Raw genomic sequence first — 22,171 nt, forward strand, 5'->3', positions numbered from 1 at the left:
CAACAGGTGCGGTTGTTGGGCCACGCACTCTTGTTTTAAAATGTACTTCTGCTCTCCAAACTAGCAGCTGATCGTTTTAGGTTATGCACTACGAAGTGAAGCTGAATACTAGTCAAGACAGTCTCATGAGGCTTATTTCTAAGAAATACTCAGCTTTACGCTTGGGAGGGTGTGTGAGTGTGTGTGTGGGGGGGTCCTTTTCCTTTCCAAATGGACGCTCAGATCAGTGTCCAGTAAGTGTATTTGGGGAAACATTTCTTTGCCTCCATTGGAGGGCAGCGCGTTGATTCTGAAATAGAAAAGCGCAGTGTTCGCTTAGGTTTTCTCAGCTCCTCCGCTGCTAGCCTCACACAAGGGACAAGTTATCTGCGACTCTGTGGCTGTCCCTGCATTTCAATCGCATTCGTGAAAGCGCTTTCCTGGCCTTTTCACTCCAGAAAGCGGTAAGAGGGACCGCCAGCTTGCTCTGCTGCACTGTAGCCGGGGAAGCCACGGGTGTGGGGCCCGCGCTGAGACATCACCCCACTCGCAAGCCGGGACGCAGGCCTCAGACTCCAGTGATTGGCTGGGGCCCGTCACGTCACAGCCCGGGGTGGCCCCGGCCTCGCCAAGGCCCCGGGATGCTCCAGGTTCCTTTATTTAAAAGGGGGGTTGGTATTGGGGAGCCCGCGGAGCTCCTGGCCTGCCCCGCCCCGCCCCACCCCGCCCCACCCCGCCCCGCCGCAGCGCACGCCCGTGCGGTCTGTGCCAGCCTCCGAGGCGGCCCGAAAGGGGGCGGGCGGGAGGCGGGCCGGGGCGGAGCCGGGCGCGGCTAGCGCGGTCGGGGCCGCCGCCCACCCCGTTACACTCAGCATGTAAACACAGCCGCCGGGAGGAGCCCGGACCAGGGCACTCCGCGCCGCCCGGCCCCGCCGCCAGCCCCGGAGCCCGCGGACCGCGCGCTGCCGGCCCGGAGGAGGACGCCGAGGAGAGGAGGGCGGGCGGGCGGGAGGCGGAGGGAGCGGGAGGCGGCGGCGAGGAGGCGAGGGCGCGGCGGGCAGGATGGATTTCCAGCAGCTGGCGGACGTCGCGGAGAAATGGTGCTCCAACACGCCCTTCGAGCTCATCGCCACGGAGGAGACCGAGCGCAGGATGGATTTCTACGCCGACCCCGGCGTCTCCTTCTACGTGCTGTGTCCGGACAACGGCTGCGGGGACAATTTTGTGAGTGCTTGTGGGAGGGACCGCATCCGCGCGAGGGAGGCTGCGGGGCGCGAGGTGGGAGGGCGTAACCGGGCGCCGCCGCGCACCCCGCTGCTCCGGTATCAGGCTCCGGGCGGGGCCGGTGGGCGGCGAGCAGGGGCGCCCTTAGGATCCGGAGGGCCGGGCGTCGGGGGGCTGTTTCAGGGACGCGACCCCAAAGCCCCGCGCACCGGCCCGGCCCGGCCCGCACGAACCCTCCCGCAGGATCCAGAGTCTGGAGCTTCCTGCACCCACTCGCCCCGTCCGGGTGAGGAATCCCGTTCCCTCCCGATGCGCGGACACGAGGCTTCCAGTTGCCCCCGCCTGGGGAACCCCACCCGCTCCCCGGGTTATTCCCTGCGCCGCGTGTTTGGACACAAAGCCTCTGTCCACACTAGTGGTGCCCCATCTCCTGGACCTCCTTTGCGGAATTACACCCCGGATCTTAAAAACGCTCGCGCGCGTGCGCGCGCACACACACACACACACACACACACACGCACACACACACACACGCACACTCGGGCACGCCTATCCCCTGTGCTTCCATGGCTCCTCACTGAGCTCCTGAGCGGGTTCTGTCCGGCTGCGGCGCCCGCCGCGCACCCCTCCCCCAAGCCTGTGGTTTGCCCAGATGAGAGGGAATTCCCCAGCCCCGCTCCTGCCCCGGGCGCAGCGGGACGGGACCTGGAACTGCTGTGTCCAGATTTCTGACTTTGCGTCCTGCGCCCACTTGGGATCTTGGCGCTGGCAGTTTAGGGAGGGGATGAGGAGGACAGGGGGTGGGGATGGGAAGCCTGGGCGCTCCATGAAGTGTTTGTAAGGCCGGTGGGGTGGGGTGTCAGGGTCCCCAGATGTAAGATGGAGGCGGCTGTGGACTCGGGTTACGGTGTGGTCACAGGCTTGAGCCTGGAGCTGGCGCTGCTGCCGCTGCAGCAGATGGAAGCAGGGCGGCGCCTAGACACCGCCCGGCCCTGCCCCTCAGGTGGGTGAGACAAAGCCGTGCCCAGGTCCACGCCGGTGCGCGCCCACCACCGACGGGAAAGTTCTCAAAGGAGTTACAGAGAGACAGCAAGACCACGTTTCTCGGTCCGGAGAGGTGGCCCTGGCGATAAAGCAGGCTCCGCCCACCCCCTCCACCCACCCCATCTGGGCCCCAGTCCTGGGCACTCTGGAAGAGGGATGTCCTTGGGTGACAGCCAGATTTGAGTTCTGGCCCTGTGACTCGGGTCAGTTGCCATCACCCAGCTCAGTTTTCACATCCAGAAAATGGGTATAAAACTAGGGCCCAGAAGATTGGATAGATAAAGCACCTAACAGCCCCCCACAGATTTGGATCAGAGGTTGGATCTGGTGTTCTCTGGGTTTAAAGCTTGTCTCTCTCTCTCTCTCTCTCTTTTTTAATATATATTTTTATTGATTTCAGAGAGGAAGAGAGAGATAGAAACATCAATGATAGAGAATCATTGATTGGCTGCCCCCAGCACCTCCCCACCGCGGATGGAGCCCACAACCAGAGCCTGTACCCTTGACCGTAATCGAACCCGGGACCCCTCAGTTTGCAGGCTGACGCTCTGTCCACTGAGCCAAACCAGCTAGGGCTTGTCTTGCTTTTTTAAAGAGCCTCAATGTTCTCACTTGTCACATGAAGTAAGTCAGGGTGTCCCCATCACAGGTGCTTGTGAAGAGCAAGGAAGCTATAAATCTATGGAAGAACACTCACTGTGGGCTGTGGTTAGAATAAGTGTTATTTGTTTCTGGGAGGAGTGGGAGTCATTAAAGGGGGATTTGCTCCATTGTCAAAGTGAGAGGAAGCCCCAGGGATCGAGTGGCAAGGGCGCCAGGGTCCAACTGACTGCCATGTTAGGAGTCCCTCCCAGCCTGGGGCTTCCCTAGCCCCCCAGTGACCTTCCCCCCTCCTTACTGTGACCTAGGGCAAGAGACTCTGGAGGTCCTGGATTTTATGGGCCTCCCTCTGGGACTGAAGGAGGTGCACCCAAATAAATTACTCCAAGGAGATTAAGCAGGTGGGAAAGTGCAGGGTCATTCTCTTTTCTTAAATAAGTACCTCCAGCCATTCAGAAACATTATGCATATCAGGCCTTTTCAAGACCACCCATATTTTAAATGTTTTCCCACCTGGACGAGGAAAATGCTTGACTATATTCATTCACTGACAATGAAATAGATGAGGAAGAAAGAAGATGGGAAAGGGACTTCCTTTCTCCTTTTAGAGAGGCCCTCAGGGACCAGATGCCGACCGACCGACCAACCAACCGACCAACCGACCAACCAACCAACCAACCAACCAACCGCTGGCGCTCTCTTAGTGCAGACCTGTCTCCGGTCTGCCCCAGGCCAGGTCTATGGAGCTGCTGTGTGCCTCTAGTTAAAGGACCTCGGGCAACAAGTCAATGTCCTCACTGCACTGGGTTCCCTTTCCCAGGAGAGTCTGTTCAGCATTAAAAAAGGAACTTGAGATGGTTGGAATTTCTAAAACCTGAAGGATTTCTTAATAAGAATATTGACATAGCATTTCTCAGTGTACAGAGTGTCTTCACATCGTTCATTCAACAAACATTTATGCAGGGCTTATTCTGCACCAGGCCTGGGCTACCTGGAATACAAACAGGGTCTTGGCCCTCACTCCACCATCTAAGACAGTGTTGGTTAGTGGTTAGGAGCGGGCAGGCCCTGGGATCAGGCTCCTTGGGTTTGCACCCCAACCCCCCCCGCCCCCCCCATCTAACTTCATGCCTTAGAGCAGTGGTCGGCAAACCACGGCTCACGAGCCACATGCGGCTCTTTGGCTCCTTGAGTGTGGCTCTTCCACAAAATACCACGTGGGAGCGCATAGCACATACAGTGCGATTGAAACTTTGTGGCCCATGCGCAGAAGTCGGTTTTCGGAAAGGAGACAGATGCAACAAGTATACAAGACGAGTGTGGATGGGAGAGTGGGAAGGGGTCGACCTCAGCGAACATACCTCAATCAGATTGAGGACGTTTTTTAGCAAAGGCCAGCTTAGGAGTACCCTAATGAAGTTAATAACAATGTACCTACCTATATAGTTTAAGTTTAAAAAATTTGGCTCTCAAAAGAAATTTCAATCGTTGTACTGTTGATATTTGGCTCTGTTGACTGATGAGTTTGCCGACCACTGCCTTAGGGGAAGTTAATTCATCTCTACGCCATGATTCCCACAGCTGTAACACAGGGACGACAATATTAGTAGGTAACACTCGGGCTGTTTGGCAAAGTGCCTAAAATGGGGTCACTCCACTGATCCAGGGGTGACTCCCTGATCCAGGGTCTCCAGATCTATTTAAAATATAATCCAGGTCATGCTACCCGCCCTCCCACCTCACCCAGCCTGACTTCCCATCACTTTTACAATAACGCCTAAGCCCTCCCCCTGACTTCAAGCCCACGCGTCATCTGTCTCTTGCCTCCTCTCCGGTCTCATTTGGGGCCATTCATCCGCCCTGCTTGCTGTGTTCCTGCCACATGGGCCTTCCTGGTCTGCAGACACACCGCACTCAGAAGGCCTTTGTATCACTGTTCCCTCTGCTAGAACGTTCTCCCCCCACTGTACATGGCTAGCTCCTTTACGCCAGTCAGGCCTGGGGAAAACCTGACAGCATAATCCCTCACCTTCTTTTAGTCTTACCATGGCACTGGTTAGTGCTTGATGGTCTCTTTCAAATACATAGTTTCTTTTCTGCCTCCCCCACTGGACTTAGCCTCCTGAGAGCTGTGACCTTGTCTGTCTTGGTCATCACTGCATCCCAGCGCTTGGAACACTGTCAGGCACGTGAAAGGTGCTCAGTCTGTGTTTACAAGAATGAATGCACATCAGTCTAGTGCAGATGTTAAATTTTAAGAATGACAGCATCAGAAAAAAATAACAGCTCCACCCATGTGCAGTTTACTGTGTATCGGCCAGTGCTCTAATCCTTCGCATATATGAGCCCACTGACTCTTCGTAATCTGTAAGGTACTCTAGAATTATCTCCACTTTACAGATGAGGGAACTGAAGTGCAGCGGGGTTAACTAACTCCCCACAACAGCTGTTAAGAGGTAGAGCACTTAAACCATAGCCCTACTCTGAAAACAGCAGCCCAGGAGTGACAGCTGGGGACTCAGTTCAGACTGGGTTCAAGGGCGGCTTCTGGAGCCTCTTAAAAATTCTCTGAGGTAGGTATTCTCATCCCCATGTCACAGGCGAGGAAACAGGCTCAGTGAGTGCAAGGGGCTCGTGGGGACTGTGCCACTAAGACGTGACAGAGCCAGGACTTGAGCCCAAGCCCAGAGGCCTGTCCTTTCCACCCTGCAGAGTGTCCCACAGGCAAGATCAAGGCCAGGCGCTCCAGAGGCCTGGGAACAAGGACTTCCTTTTATTTCCCCTCCGTGTTGGCAGCTCCCGGGTCCCTTGTGCACTCTGTCCCCTTCTCGCTTCACAGGCCACCCAGTTCACGCTGTCCCTTTCCGAACTGCTGCCCTGGTTCCGGCCTCTCCCTGTGGAGGGCCCATGATGTCAGGTGCTGGGAGAAAATGAAGCTGGAGGTTCAAGGACAGGGCTGACTCTGCCTGCCTACAGATGGGAAGGGGCCGGGGATCACAGACAGGTGGCACGTGCTGCTCTTCTGCCAACTCAGAGAGTCCTGAGGGCTCTGCCAGGTTTGAGGAGCAGGGTGGTGGCAGCCACTAATGTACCAGCCTGACAGAGGGGCCCTTGAGTAGTAGGTGGGCACGGCAGCCCCTCCGCTGTCTCCTGCCCTCGCCAGGAGGAAGGAACTCTGAACGAGGAGCACCGCCCTGCCCCTCCCTGGGCCTGCGCGCTAATGACGGGGCCAAGGAATGACTCCCCGCTTGTCCTACTTTTTCTGCCAACCCATCAACACATGTTTGGATCTGAAATGTGCAGTTGAATCCCTCCTCGATACAAAAACAAAGACCTCCGTTGTCACAGTATTAACAGGTTTTATTTATAGAAAACTAAGGTAACTTTATGTGTGCATGGCTGTGCCTGTATTGTTTCTCCGTTTCCCTTCTAGGCATGTCTCTCCTTAACTATGTGACCAAGTAACAACCTTTTGATTCTGGAGAAAATAGAACTTGTTGAAATGAGAAGGCGTTGTGTTTACCTGGTGGGATAGTGGAGAGAAAGCCCTTGTCTCATTTAACCTCTACCCTCAGTTTCCGCATCTGTCGGAGGGGGGCGGGGGGGGGGGCGGGGAGGGGGCAATCGCATCTGTATTGCATTATTATGGTGAGGATTAAGTGGGGAATAGTGGTAGACTGCAGGGCTTTCCACAGTGGCCGAGCATATGTATAGAGAGACTGTTTCAGGAACAAAGACAGGTCCTTCCTTATACACATGGAGTGGCTAATCCTGGGGAGGGTCACGTTATGTAATGTGAGTTCAGGTCCATGTGAATAGACACTGATTGGACCCTTGCTAACGAGAGTCAGTCTGCTGGGTATCTCCTCGGACCTCGGTAACCTTCCTGTGAGTATTCTTGTTTTCTATGTCCTGCAAATGAAGGAGTTGAGGTTGAAGGCATGCACCCCTGGTGATGTCCTGGCTTTGCTCCTTGCTCCCTGTGTGATCACAGACAAGTTGCGTAACCTCTCTGAGCCTCAGTAACCTCCCTGGTAAAACAGAGCAGTGGCTGACATAAGGAGCAGGTCATGGGGATGGACGGCCAGCCATGCTCTTCCCACCCTGTGCAGAAGTCTGCGTGTCGGAGGGTAGAGGTTAAATTAGCCAAGAAAGGGCTTTCTCTCCACTATCCCACCAGGTAAACACAATGCGATCTCTTTCAACAAGTTCTATTTTCTCCAGAATCAAATGGTTGTTACTTGGTCACATAGTTAAGGAGAGACATGCCTGAGATGGCTCCTGGCTTTTATCTTATGCCATCTCTTCTGTGGACTGCAGTCCACTAGGGATTAAGCTGCCAAAACTCAAAATGGATCCCCTGGTACTGCTGATGCCAGAAAGTTCTCAAGTCAGGACCACAGTGAGCGTGAGGCCCATGGCAAGGCCCTGGGTGCTGGAGAAGATCACTGTAGGGTTCAATGACCTTGATCTTCTCTTACCATTTTTGGAGATGCTGGATATTGCCGTCTACACTGCAGAAAGCAGAAAGGATCTCTTTTTCCTAGTTGCAGAGGACACAGTCTATTGTCTGAAGCGAGGCAAGCTTGGATGACAAACTCCGGCCCAACCTAACAACAGAAGGAAGGGTCTAGATGGCCTGTCCCAAAGCCCAGGCTCCCACCGGGGACTGGCAGCTCTTAGGAATCTGTCAGGGGGCAGAGGTTGCTCTGGAGCTTCAGCGGACCTGTGATTTGGACTTGCTTGTAGTCAGTAATGCTCACCCCCCACCTTGGAAGTTAATTTCTTTTCTGCTCTGCTTCTGGCGCTCAAGGTGTGGCCCTAGATTTCGCTGCCTGAGCATCACTTGGGGGCCAGTTGAGCATGCAGATTCTCAGCCCTGCTCCCATCAGACAGTCCCGGTAGGACCCGGTGATGTCATTGTGTTTTAATAAACCTCCAGGTGACTGGCACCTTAAAGCCGGAGATCCCTGCGGCCCTCCCCTTCACGGAGCCCTTGCTTGGCATTTCTCCTGTGGTGACACAACCCCTTCGCAAAGCCGAGACATCTGTGCCTACTTTTACATTTCCCCGGGGACCACTGCACGCTGTTCAAAGCCATGCATTCTCTGACCCCTGTTTTCACGGCCAAAGTGGGTATTTGGTTGCAGGTGCTTCAAACACTTCCTGAGTTTCAGTCATGGAGGCCGCCCAAGCCCTTGGCTCAGGACTCCGGCCTTCAGTCACCCATTTGTCTCTGGACACGACTAGACCCACATCCTGATTCCAGGGGCATCAGCCCACCCACCTGACGTCCTTCCTGCCCTGCCCTGGTGTTGGCATGGGTCCCTCTCTTTTTCCTAAGAGGTCACCATCCTGCCCCCAGCCCCTTGCCGGGTGGTTCTGAAGGCTGTTTGATCCGGGGGCACCGCCTCGGGCACTGATCTCCTGCCTTCCCAGGGGCTCTGGAGGCAAGTCTGTGTCCTGTTCAGCACGTGGCCAGGCCCGTCCACCTTGCACTGTGTCCTCATCTCACTGGGTTCTGTCTTCTTTTCCTTCCGCTGTTCCCCTTGTCCTTACTTTCCCAACCGCAGACTTGTTCTTCAGGTCATCACATTTTGTACTCTATGGATCTTTGCTGATGGCCTTGATTAGTTTGGGAAGGAAACAATTTCAAAAGATAAAACGAACACTTCTGTTGTGAGATACAGTGGATTTGAAACCATTCGTGGTGGTTTTTGAAGGGCCATGTACACCTGAGTCTGTCTTTTTCCAAACCCTGCGCTCTCTCACCTTATCATATGGGCAGGGATTTAGTAAAAACTGTTTTGTTTGGTTTTTTAAACGAACACGACAGGGAATCCAGGGTGAGTTAGCCAAATGAGAGAAGTTAGGGCAGACTGGATGGGAAACCCTTTATTGGGTGTTAATTCTTCTCCAAAATGTATTCACAAGCCAACAACTCCGGAAGCGGAGCAAGGAAAGCTGTGGCATGAACCATCTCCTGGTAGAGATGCCCTAATGACACCTCGCAGAGGAACAGGCCGCTTTCCACGCAGAGGTGGGTGCGATGCAATGCTGATGCTGTGAGTGACGCACTTTCCTTCGTTTACTTTGTAATTGAAGAAACAGGTGTACACGTCCACGGGTCCACCTGCTTCTGAACCAGCTACCACCCAGTTGCCTTGGAGAGTGTCCTTGGGGAAGTCCCAGTGGGTGTCCGATTTGCTCAGCGTGTGACCTTAGCCATGTGGCAGGTGGAAAGGCCAACCTCCCACCCCCATTCTCCTGCACACTCAAGAGGCGAAGGGCACTTCGGTGCTGAACAGCTGCTGCCTGCCAGCCAGGCATAGTGTCAGGCACCTACTGGTCTTGCTGCTTTTTCTCTCATCTTCAGGTCCAGGGAGGTCAGGCTAAAAGTCTCCTTCCTGTGTGGTACTAGATGGTAGTCCCATCTTTAACTTGGATAAGAATTTGAAATACCCTTGTTAACATTTAAGCGTGAGCGTGGGTGCTGAGCAGAAGTGCTGTAAAGTGGACTTTCTTGTTCTTGCTGAATCCCCGCCGATTAAGAATCAAGTTCGATGATGGACATGAGAGCACTTTGTACTGCCCCACTTTCGTACACTGGGAGAGGCTGTTGCATAGATGGCATTTCAGTGGCCCCACAACTTTAAGGGTCTCTAATGGGGAGTCGTGTTTGAACTGTTCTCTGAGTTAGAGGATGTCGAAGTTACAGCGTTATTAGGTTGAGTCAAAAGCTACCCTGGGAGTCTGCTGGACCCAGCAGTGTGTGTGGGAAATGGGCCTTGGCTTCTATGAAACACACATAATTGGCTGTGAAGATGGCACATCGCGCCTCGTTAGCCTCCCTTAGGCCTGAGCAGTATTGGAAGTGTGTAGATCTAGTTCTTGGAAATGCTGCCATGGGGAGGAAGACAGCGAAGTGAGTGTATTGAGTGATGGGCACGAACTTTCTGGGGTGATGCCCTAATCCAGTGGTTCTTAACCTGGGGATCGAACGACCCTTTCACAGGGGTCGCCTAAGACCATAGGAAAACACATATTGAATATATAATTACATATTGTTTTTGTGATTAATCACTATGCTTTAATTATGTTCAATTTGTAGCAATGAAAATACATCCTGCATATCAGATATTTACATTACGATTCATAACAGTAGCAAAATTACAGTTATGAAGTAGCAACAAAAATAATTTTATGGTTGGGGGTCACCACAACATGAGGAACTGTATTAAAGGGTCGCGGCATGAGGAAGGTTGAGAACCATTGCCCTAATCATTTGTGTTAAGGGGAGGGAGTAAGTATGTGCTTGATATGGACCTTTCTCCAAATAAATCTCATCTCCTGCTTAGTTGTTGCTTCTTATTCCCAGCTGCCAATGTCTCCCTCTTCCCGCACCTCTGCACTTTTTAAAATATATTTTTATTGATTTCAGAGAGGAAGGGAGAGGGAAAGAGATAGAAACATCAGTGGTGAGAGAAAAACATTGATCGGTTGCCTCCTGCACAGCCCCTACTGGGATGGAGCCCACAACCCAGGCATGTGCCCTGACCGGGAATCAAACGGTGACCTCCTGGTTCATTGGCCAACACTCAACCACTGAGCCATGCCGGCTGGACCTTCTATACTTTTTAAAAACTGGTGTTGAGCTGTCATTAGTTGGTCTCTTCTAAACTGTGATTTTTGATAACTGATACACATCCTGACGTTATCCTGGTAGCCCATGGCCTGTCGCTTCCTCATCTTTATCTCTCACGCCTGTTTCTTGGGCTTATTCCAAATCCTGGAACATTTATGGGAGAGACTTGTCTAGTCCTAAAGATGTGCTAAAATGGATATCCTCACGGGGATTAAAAAAAGAAGAAGAAAGAAAAAGAAAAACTCATCTAGCCTTAAGAAAAATGTAAAACCTAGAGCCAGTCTCCCCTGGGTGTAGGTTCACATTGTGAAGTGAAGCTTGGGTGTGAGCCTTCTTAAAGCGTTTTAAGGGAAGGTGAACTTTCAGAAGTCTCCACCACCACCACCCCCGCCCCCCCCCCCCCCCCCCCCGTGACTGAGTGATGACTTTTCTGTGTGTTCTCCTAAATTCATTTCATTTTGAAATAAATTTACCATCACCCCCACTCACAGGCTAATCTGGGTAAAGAATGTCTTGTTCCAAGTTAGTGGTTACAAACTATGTTTAGTTAATCCTTCAGCCACAGCCGAAGGCAAAGTCAAGGATCATGCAGGCCCTTGGTTTCCGCTCCCTCCTGGTTGAAAGCCGCCCTCGGCCTGCACTGGAAGGGGGGGCAGTGGCCATCATGGGTGGGGGCTGTCGACCCCAATGCCCTTTTTACAACGCATGAGCAGATCTGTTGCAAATTGAGCGAGTGAGATTATGGACCAGGAGCACAGGGCCTGCCTTTTCTTTTTTTAAAACATGTTTTTATTGATTTTAGAGAGGAAGGGAGAAGGAGAGAGAGAGAGACAGAGAAACATCAATGATGAGAGAGAATCATTGATCAGCTCCTCCTGCATGCCCCACACTGGGGATCGAGCCCACAACCCAAGCATGCGCTCTGACGGGGAATTGAACTGTGACCCCCTGGTTCATAGGTTGATGCTCAACCAGCAAGCCACACTGGCCGGGCAATAGGGTCTGCATTTTCCGATCCCTTTCAGAGCAAGCAAGTCAGTGACCATATGCGTCTTACTCTGGAATGGGGGCCTTCTTCCAGTTCCTGTGATGGAAACGCTCTCTCGGGCGTTCTGGATTCGCACTGCGTGTAATGACTGTGTCTTTGTTTTCTCCTCTCCCTCGCCCCTGGGCACCAGCACGTGTGGAGTGAGAGCGAGGACTGCCTGCCTTTCCTGCAGCTCGCACAGGACTACATCTCCTCCTGCGGCAAGAAGACGCTCCAGGAAGTCTTGGAAAAAGTCTTCAAGTCTTTCAGACCCGTAGGTGCCCGCCCGCCCGGCTTCTAAAGCCCTTGTTTTCTACCCGGATTGCCCTTTGAAAAAATGTGGATCGTGGGGAAATTGGGCAAAATCTGGGATGACTAATTGTTTGTCTCTTGTCTGCTTGGTGGCTTAAAGATAGCAGCTCCGGAGGGTGGCTGAGGGCGGGAGGGAGGGGGAACGGGATGTGACACAGCTGTTCGGTGTAGGGACGAGGGTTATTTCTAGCATCACTGGAGTTAAGAATCGCTGATAGGGTGGGAAGCAAACAGCCTCCGTGAGACAACTGAGTATCCCTGTCCTCACCCAGGAGTCTTACAGCCAACTTGCTGGGAAGTGCGCTGCGGGCCCTGATAATGGTGAGGCCTGTATTCAGGGGGCGGCCAGAAGGCTACACAAAGGCGGTGCCTCCACGCCTGTGGGCATGAAATTGGGTGTGGGTCCTATTCTTTTTTTTTTTTTAAATTTATTTATTTTAAATATATTTTGATTGATTTCAGAGAGTAAGGGAGATGGAGAGAGAAGTAGAAATGTCAATGATGAGAGAATCATTGATTGGCTGCTTCCTGCACACCCCACACTGGGCATGTGTCTTTGACTGGAATTGACTCGGGGACCTTTCAGTCCGCAGGCCAACGCTCTATCCACGGAGCCAAACTAGCCAGGGCAAGGGTCCCATTCTTTTCTCTTTATGAACTCACCATAGAGAGCTTGTCCACCCAACCACCACCACCCGTTAGGATTTCGGAATCTATGTTTGTGTCTAGCTAGCAGTACCTTCATTCTTGCTGAAAAGCATGTAAAATGAATACTCACCCAATTGTGAAAGTGACCTGTTTCCCTGTATCATTATTGGAAGATAGAGCCAGTGTCCCCACACTTCTGCCGAGTTCAGTTCCTTGCCCTCTGGACTCTATGTGGTCAGGATATTTGCTCTAGAGTTTCTATTCATTTCTTTTTCAAATCTTTTAAAACAGTGTGCACTTCTCTGCTGAAATTGTCAAGCCTGTCTTCAATTTCTCTGAACATAGTAGGCATGGTTGCATGAGAGCCTGTGTTTGATAGTCCAGTATTTCAAGGTTTGTAAGTCTGTTTGTTGCCATTTGTTTTGACTGTTCTCACTCCTGCTATTGTGTTTCCCTGGGCGTTGGATTTATATATTTGAAAATTTATATATAGGAATAAATTGAGGCCCACGATGAAGGTACCTTCATAAAGGGGGTGAAGTGGGGGCTGTTGCTTCTGCCAGGGCTTAGGCCTATTGGCCTGAGAATGCCTTTGAACAATGGCAGGCCTGTGGTTCTCAGACTCCGCAGGTGATGCCAAGCCAGGCTGCAGGGCTGCCTCCTCCTAGTTGATCCTTGTCCTGAGAGCTGTCTTAGGCCCCACCCCCACCCCCATCAGCTCCTAACAACTACCACAGACTGGGTGGCTTAGAAACAAGAGAAATGGACTTCTCTCAGTCTGGAGGCCGGGAAGGCACCATCAGTGGCCTGGAGACCTGGTGTCTGGTGAGAGCCCACATCCCGGTCACAGCCATCTCCTCATCGTCACTCACCCGGTGGAAGGAGAGAGCTGTCTCCGGGGCCTGTTTTATAAGGTATTGGTCCCATTTATGAGGAATCTACCTTCCCAACCCAATCACCTCCCACCTCCCAAAGGGCCCCACCTCCTCATACCAACACCTCAAGGGTTAGAATTTCAACATGAACTTCAGACACAGACATTCAGACCAAAGCAAAGGTATAGGCCTGTGGGGTCCCAGCTTACCGTGGGGATGGTTCATCACAGTTTGCTCCTCTGGGAGACCCTGGGTTTGTCTGGTCCCCCAGCTCTTAGCATAGGCCAGCCATTCAGTCAGGTTTCTAACTGCTTCTTCTCCGTCAGCAAGGACCTCAGGACAGAAGCAGGTTTACCCCTCTAGGTCCGAATTCCTCAATGTATCCAAGAAGGCACTTTTCATAGTTAATCCAGCTTTTGGTTCCGTGTGGGAGAGCTGGTCCCAATCATTTAACCCACTATTACTACAAGAATTGGAATTTTAGTGGCTTTTGTCCACACTTTGTTGATTTGTATTATTCATCTAACCAATTTGTTTTTTATTTTTAAAAATTGCTAAGCCCACTTGGTTCAAATAGATTTTTTTTTAAATTTCTATTTATTTGTTTATTTATTTATTAGAGGGGGAGAGAGAGAGAAACATCAATGTGAGAGTGAAACATCCATGAGCTGTCTCCTGCTTGGCCCCCCCACCAGGGACCAGGCCCACAACCCAGGCATGTGCCCTGACCAGGCGTTGAACTGGCAACCTTTCGGTGCACAGGACGATGCCCAACTAACTGAGCCATAGCAGCCGGAGCTACCTGTTTGTTTTGCCTAAGAGAGGTTGCATTTAGAAATAAGACACAGGGAGGGTCTTGTCGCTGTTGTAGTGGAAAGTATTTGCTGGAGTGGCACATGCCCCAATGCTACAGGGTGGTCAAGCAGGTGAGCGTCAGCACATATTTCCCTGAAAACGTGGTGCTTTTGTTTGCAGTCGGGGAAGCCACGTGAGGAACATTTTCACCATAGAACAGCCTCCTCCCTGGCTGTGAGTCCTGTTTCCCTTGGCCAGCCCATCGCCAGCCCCTGCCCTGTGCAGTCTCTCTAGGAAGATAAGATCCGTCTGTTGACAGCCCTCTGCTGCCGTTGGGGCATCAGTCAAGCAGAGTCAATTAAGTTTGCTGCAGCCATGCGCTCCTGCGTGCACGGCCCAGCGCGGGGTCAGCACCTGGCCTTCCCCAGCCGTCCTGCCCGGAGGCTGAGCGGGCCACGGCAGCTCTCTGCCTGTTTCCACACACCAGCTCTCTAGGCTGCGCTTCTCCCCCTTTCTCTTGTTTGCCCTCCCCCCACTGAAAACCACCACCACCCCAATAAATCCGCTGTTGGATGTGAAAAGGAAAAATAAAAGTTATCCTTTTTTGCCATTTTACTCTTTTTCCTCTACTTCATCACATTTTCAACCATATGTGTCGGTCACCTGCATTTGCCCAAGCCCTGCTCTAGAGAGTGAGGGCAGGGCACAGCGCCCGCTCTTGCCCCCAAGGAGCTGGCTGTGGAAGGAGAGACAGACACAGAAACCACCGAGAAACTCCACGTTACAAGACAGAGCGTTTATTTTGGTCCAGACGCTCTGCCGGGTGCTTTCTGTGCAGAACACGCCGAGGGTGCCAGTCCCTGCTCTGCGCTCTCTGCGTTGCTGGGTCTTTAGGGAGCTGTTTCCTGGGAGGACATTAGCGATGTGAACTTCAGGGTGTTGTTTGTGCTCTCTCCCCAGTGATGTGGAATCAGGATACTTCATTGATGAGCAGCCTGGGCTCTGGGCAGCAATTCAAATCCCAGCTCTGCCACTTGATGGCTGTGTGACCTTAGCCAAGTTACTTAACATCTCTGTTTCTCAGTTTCTTCATTTGTAAGATTAGGAAACAATGACAGTCATTATCTTAGGGTTGCTGTGATGCTTAAATGATGCATTTCTTGTGGGGTACTTAGGACAGCATTTACAACACTAGAATACTATTGAGAAGTGAGCAGGACTTCGTGAAATGTTGTATAGGACTCATGGGTTCTTGGTGGAGAGAAAAACCAATTTGCTAAGTGCTGTCAGCACATGCTTAACAGAGGCACCTGGCTACCGTAAAGGATGGAAAAAGGTATTGATGGGGTATTATAGTCAAAAGTTTATCACCATTGGTTTGGGCAAAATGATAACCACCATTCCACAGCTAATGCGTACGGCTCTCTGTGTTAGATGCATTCATCCTCCTAGTGCTGTAAGGAGGATGAGTGGGCACTCCATCCCCCAGGGGGTGCCTGACCGCAGAGCCTCTGGGTGGCAGGGTGATGGGTGATATTTATTTTCTTTTCTGTAATTTCTAAATTGTCTGTGATGTCACAGAAAACATTTATAATCAGAAATTATGTTGTGTTTTTTAAAAAAGCTAATTTTGTCTACACCAAGCATGTCAAGCTCAAAGGCTAACACAGGCCAAATAAACGAGCCATGTGGCCCGCGGGCCACGAGTTTGACATGCTTGGTCTACACTGTGCTGGAAAGGCTAGGAGTGCCAGGGGTGAGTGGGCTGAGTAACGCAGAGCCGGCGGGGGCTTCATGAGGAGATGGGGCCTGGAGGAAGGGCAGGATCCGGACTTGCTCAGTGCGGGAGGAGGGCTGGCACCCGGGCCTGGAATCGAACCAAGCCGTGTGCCAATTTAAGTTGATTATGGCTTTTGTTTTTTGCTCGCATTATAAACAAACCCTTGTGTGTGTGTTTCAGAAAATACAATGGCCCCTAAAAGTAAGAGAGTGGCAACTACTCTTGCCCATTAGTCATCTCGCCACCTGCCTCTTCTTTTCCTCATATCAAGAAGACAGACTGCCCGGGTCTTGGGTCTCTTGGTACCAGCAGCATTACGATCAGTAAGATAAATGGTGGCAAACGCCCCGAATGCTTTAGCATCTCCACACTGAATGTGGCTTCAACTCGTTTACACCACTTTCCAAAAAGCCCTATTCAGTCCTTCAGTTAATCCATGCTCTCTTGGGTCTATGGAACTTAATTCAAGGGTTGGCATCTCTACCATCTCAGACAATCCTGTTGGGGTGGATGGGCCCCAGGAGTTCTATGTCAGTGGTTCTCAACCTCCCTAATGCCGCGACCCTTTAATACAGTTCCTCATGTTGTGGTGACCCCCAACCATAAAATTATTTTCGTTGCTACTTCATAACTGTAATTTTGCTACTGTTATATGTGTTTTCCTATGGTCTTAGGGGACCCCTGTGAAAGTGTTGTTCGACCCCCAAGGGGTCGCGACCCACAGGTTGAGAACCACCGTTCTATGTCATCATGGGTTGCTCAGAGGAAGCTAGGTGGACAGCAAGACCCTAGGAATGCCAACACTTGTCCAGAGAGAACATACAGGTTTTTTTCCAGTCGATTAAAAAGGAATAAGTGATCATAACTACCAGCAGTCATTTAAATGTACATGACAGGATTTCTTGGCCTGTCTCGCTTTCCTCCTAAGACTGTGTGGGTGCGTTGAGAGGAAGGGCTCCAGGATTCTCTCCAGTCTGTTTGCACTCCTGTCTCTGATCGATCTTGACTGTTCACAATTCGGATCCAGAAGTTAAATTTAGACTTACCCGCCATGCATGGGAATGGAGACAGGGGTGGGAATGCTAGACGGTCACGTGTCTGGCTGATAGCGTTTGGAATCCCAGGCACATTCTAGTTCCTATGGTTCTTAACTCTTTCTGTCTGACTTATTTCGATTTTCAAATAAAACCTGAACACCGGAATGTGAGTCACCTGCGTTCAGGGTACCAACCATCTCTCCTCTCTCTTGAGAGGCAAACTTGATCTTTTATTCCATCCACTAAGATATGGAAGGGAGGCCGTGGTCAGGGCAAGGAGCTCCTCCCTTCTCCCAACCGCTCAAGAGATTGTTACAAACTATTGGGATGAGCTGGATGTGTTCCTCCTGCCCCGCCGCTCCCAGTCGACAGCGGCCCTTTGAGGCAGCTCTGTACTCGGTGCTCTGAGGAGAAGGCACGTGTCTGCAGTCGGCCGCGGCCCCCCTGGCAGGCCACATGCACAATGGACCAGGAGCGCCAACAGATGCTCTTGCCCTGAGTGTGTGCACAGGGCTCTGTGAGACCAGCCAGGGTTGTGTTTTGAGAACTTCAGTCAAAGCATTATCATGATTGGGACTCTGCTTTTATGCTTTCTCACTTAGGGAGTTGGGAAGGAGCAGGAAGAAGGAAGGGAGTTGGGTGGGGATGGCGTGGCAAGGCACAAGGGAGGCAGTGCAAGCAGACAGAGGGGCCCATCTTATGTTAGTGTCTTCATGCAGCTAGAGCTTAGATCATAGGGCCATTTGGTGAAGTTGCCTCAAACTGATTGACCCAGGATGAGGTCACTGTGTGAGGAAGTCCTTTGGCCACATGCATGCCGTAATCTCACTGAGGAGCCAGGGGCTGGATGCCCATGATCACGGACAAGGCTCAGGAGTGCCCAAGGTCACGGCTTCCTGCCAACACCAGAGCTTCTTGTTCATATCGATGCAGCCCAGCTCATGGCACTCCGTTTCCAACCAAAGCCCAGCCAGTGCTTTAAGAAAATGTTTGCTGTGGATTATTGTGACTTTCCCTGATGATGACTAGAGAGCATTTGGAAAATATGAAAAGGTCACAAAGGAAAAAATTTACCCAGAATCGCAATGCCTAAAAATAATGCTCTTAATATTTGGATGTATTTCATTGAACTCTTTTTTTCTATGCATTTGTGAATAAACTTAAAGAAATATGTATCATAATGTAAACACATTCTTTTCACAATTGTGAGCATATTTTTATATCATTAGATTATTAAAAATACTATTTTAAGTGGCTGTATAAGATTTCTATCTTCTGGGCACACAGTAATTTATTTAACCACTTTGTTGAACCTTTTCAGAGTTTTTCCACATTTCTTCATGTGTGTTATAAATAATAGCAGCTGTGCTTTTAGGGGAGAAAATGAGGGGAATCGATTTTTGACATCTTGATGGGACAGTCGCACTGGTCATTGTACTACTGCTAACATCCCAGATATGTGTGGGTGTGCGTGGATAGCATATCTTTGTACATAGGTGGGAGGAGGGGGTCATGTTTTAATGCTTAAAAGTAGAGAATGTCCAGGCTCCCCAATAAAAACGAGCCCTTTGGGCCCCAGTCCATTGAAGGGTTATCTCCCTCTAATAAGTTTATAAACATAATCGTTGGGTAGACTCTCATGGGAAATCCGTAGCTGCTGTGCTGAGTCCTGTAAGTGCTGCTGAGTTTGGAGCAGATGCCTTTGGTGGCCTTCCTGGGGCTCACAGCTGCTTCTCTTCTCTCCCTGCAGTTACTGGGGCTTCCGGATGCTGACGATGACGCCTTTGAAGAGTACAGTGCAGACGTGGAGGAGGAGGAGCCAGAGGCGGACCACCCCCAAATGGGGGTCAGTCAGCAGTAAACTTGGAAGGGCTCCCACCTGCCAAGGAGTGAGCCCCGTGGTCCCCGAGGCGGGCTCGCCTGCTGCTCCTGGGCTAGCTCTTAGCAACAGGACGCCTGACTCCCAGCTTCCAAATTAAAACAAAATACCTTCTTAACAACCACAAAATATCTGGGGGTGAGCTACGCTCAGAAGTGACCTGCGTTTGACTCCCGTGTCAGTGGGTGTCTATGGCGTTGTCTCGGTAGCCTTGGCTGTTCCTAATTTAGAGTCCATTCTGTGGCTGACGGTTCTCTCTTGAGCTTCTGTTGGAGAATTGACATTCACTGACTCGAGTGTAGGGAACTCTGAATGTATGAAGGATGTGTTTTGAGTCCTCACCGGTGACTTTATGGCGGGAAAGCATGGCAGAGAGGAATGGCAGTCTGCACTTTGTATGTACCTGGTGACGTGTCGTAAGTGAACCTTTTTGCTTTTAAAGCATGAGTTTTAATACCTAGTCGTTACACTGCACAAGTGCAAGTACAAGGGCAGACAAGGATCGCCACTCAGCTCTGGGGAAGAGGGGAGGGAGGGAAGACCCTCCCAGTGTGCGACCAGTCCTGAGTTACCTGGGGACGTGGCAGCTGGTTCCTGGTTGTATACACATACTTGCCTGGTCAATTATTTTAAAACATGCTAATTCCAAGACTTAACAGTGGAAAATATAAACGGGGTGACACCAGTTACCAACTTCTTTAGACTGTTTGTAAACCGTCCCACATATGACAGGAAACATTTACCTTCTCTCTTTATAATGAGGTGGCAACTTGTTAAATCATGAAAATACCTAAAATCCAAGGGCCACGTCAACTTTGAAGCCATAGATAAATCTAATGGGAAAATAAACCAGGATAACATTTTTTAAAAAATATGATGGAATCCTTTTTTCTTAATCTGTCTTTTATTCTTTTTTAAAAAAAAAAGTCAAGAAAATGATCCCACTGTATTTACTTAAAAATTGTAATCAAGTGCTTCAAAATTCAATTGCAGTGTATTTTTTAAAAACTTTTTATTGATTTGAGAGAGAGGGTAAGGGAGACCAAGAAAAGCATGGATGTGAGAGAGGAACATCGATGGGCTGCCTCCTGCACACCCCCTACTGGGGATCTAGTCCACAGCCCCTGGCATGTGCCCTGACTGGGAAGCGAACCAGCAACTTTTTGGTGCATGAGATGATGCTCAACCAACTGAGCCACACTGGCCAGGGCTGCAGTGAATATTTAAAGTGACACAAAAGTGGGAATCTTTCAATGGCAGGTTAGCTTGGTTCAGAGGGGAAGTTTGATCACCATACTCAGCTAACTCACAGAGAAAAGACTGTCATCCTTTAGCCAACAAATACTTCTGGGAGAAACCCTTCGTCATGCTAACATGGACTTACTCAAAATATTCCTTTTCTTGGGCCCTTCTGCATCTCTGGTCCTAACAACATGGATGCCGATGCTCTTTTACAGCATTTCGCTAAACGTAGCATCTGGGTGGGGATGTTTTTAACAGGCGTGCCTGTTAGGTTGTGAAAGCTTTGATTTAAACAAATTTAAAAAAACAGCAGCCGCAGAGGCTTCAGAGCTTCCGGGAGTCTTGTCTGTCTTCCAGGCACGTCGGTGTAAACCTGATGGTCTCAGCATTTTCTGTTTAATTGGTGCTGGGAGGAGCCGGGCTGCTGGTGGTCAGATGGTGCACCGCAGTTTAAGTCACTGGGTAAAATTACATCGTGCTTTCCACCCGGGCGTCAGAACCACATTTTTTCTTGTCTTGGGAAAACACGGTCAAGGTTAATTTCAAGTCAAATGAATTTCCTTCCAGGGAGCCTATTAACAAAACAAACCTTGATGATTTATCCAATGCGGTGAACGCGCGCCGGGCTTTGCTCGCTCGCTGGGACCTGATTGGCTCGAGGCCTGAGCACAGGTGTGTGGGCAGCCGCCCTTCTGTAGCTCTTGCTCAGGTTTGCCCGCCTCCTGCAGCTGAAATGAAGGCGCTCGACTAGTGTGCTCCACTCGAAGGTAAACTGGAATGTGTGTGTCCTAGAGGCTCAAAACCTAAATGTGCATATGTTTGAAAATGGGATGGACATGGTTGTAAAACGTTATTTTATCTTAAAAGGGGTTAGGTTTTGACTAAATGCATTTTGGTATTCTCATGTGGCTGTTGCGTTTATAAACACTGAGCTGAAGTAGACTCAGCCGTTCATTGGACTGGGGAGAAAGCTGGTATTTGTTTTGCCCCAGGGGTTGGGGATAACATCACTGTATGTTCCTTACTTTCCTGGCAAAACCTCAAAAGGCATTAACAAATCGATTGTTTCCTCTAAACTTCCTTTTCTCTGTGTCCCTCCCTGCCAGGGCTCACTGCCACACGCACACACATCCGGGTCGTGTGTGGCGTTAGGGTTGGCACAGTGCAGTTGTACCTGGTTGGTCACTGGGTCGAGCAGCCTGCGGTCTCTGTTATGGCTGGACTTTCACAGGCTCAGACACGTTCCCAGGAGGCGCCAGGGCACAGTGGGAGGAGCACTGGCCGGGAGTTAGGAGAGGCACCTGGGTTCTAGTGTGGACTCTGCCAGTAACCACGTGACCTTGGGCAAGTCACTTAACTGGCCTGAAATAAGGGATTTTGCCCTTCCTGCTTTAACCACTATTCTTCCACAACTGCCTTAAGATGTGTGTGGGTCTGAAGAGCAACAATCAAGGGAAATGAGCAGGAAATAGATTCAGAATCTCACTGTCCTTAGGATCCTGGCCCCCGGGCTACCTTAGAACGGGTTTCTGTTGGTCTGTGAGCGCCCCCCCCCCCCCCCCCGGGACCTGACCCTGCCGGGCTGATGGAACTGCTCCTTAGCGAGAGCCAGGCCCCAGGAGTTACAGAAACCAGACTTGTCTCCACTGTACATGCTCTGCCTGTGGGAGGTGTCATTTTAGTTGTGCCCTGACAGATTGCGGCTTTGGAAGTGGAGTAACTAACTTAACTGAGAGGGGAAATTGCATGAGGAATAGCTGGAAGGGGTGACTTTGACTTTCTTGCCATCTCATCCAGTGGAGAGTGAGTGTGAGTGTGTGTGTATCTGTGTGAGTGAGTGTGCAGGTGTGTGAACAGGGAATGGTTGCTTGTTGGTCGCTGCGGGCCTGCGATGACCTTACCACACCTTGGTCCTGGAGTTGAGTGAGTCACGGAGACATGTTTCTGACGGCTACTGGTTACTTTTCTCTGGTAATCACCCCGAGCAGACTTCGGGGAGTCAGAGAGTGAATGATGGAGCCAGGGAAGGAGGTGAGACCCACACGGTGGCTGCCACACTCGGATTCAGTCACACTGAGGCGTCC

The 22,171-nt window shown here is 50.9% G+C and overlaps 1 protein-coding gene across 1 annotated transcript; it reads left to right on the forward strand.

Annotated features, from left to right (window-relative positions):
• Window positions 1-840: 840 nt before the first annotated feature.
• Window positions 841-20,419, forward strand: MTURN (maturin, neural progenitor differentiation regulator homolog). The gene is made up of 3 exons (XM_081102033.1): window positions 841-1,203; window positions 11,671-11,793; window positions 18,717-20,419. The coding sequence occupies exons 1-3, from the start codon at window positions 1,042-1,044 to the stop codon at window positions 18,825-18,827; spliced, it is 396 nt and encodes a 131-aa protein (XP_080958159.1). The 5' UTR covers window positions 841-1,041; the 3' UTR covers window positions 18,828-20,419.
• The last annotated feature ends 1,752 nt before the right edge of the window (window positions 20,420-22,171 follow it).

The sequence above is a fragment of the Myotis nattereri genome, assembly GCF_964212035.1.
Source record: "Myotis nattereri genome assembly, chromosome: 11".
Classification (NCBI taxonomy): domain Eukaryota; kingdom Metazoa; phylum Chordata; class Mammalia; order Chiroptera; family Vespertilionidae; genus Myotis; species Myotis nattereri.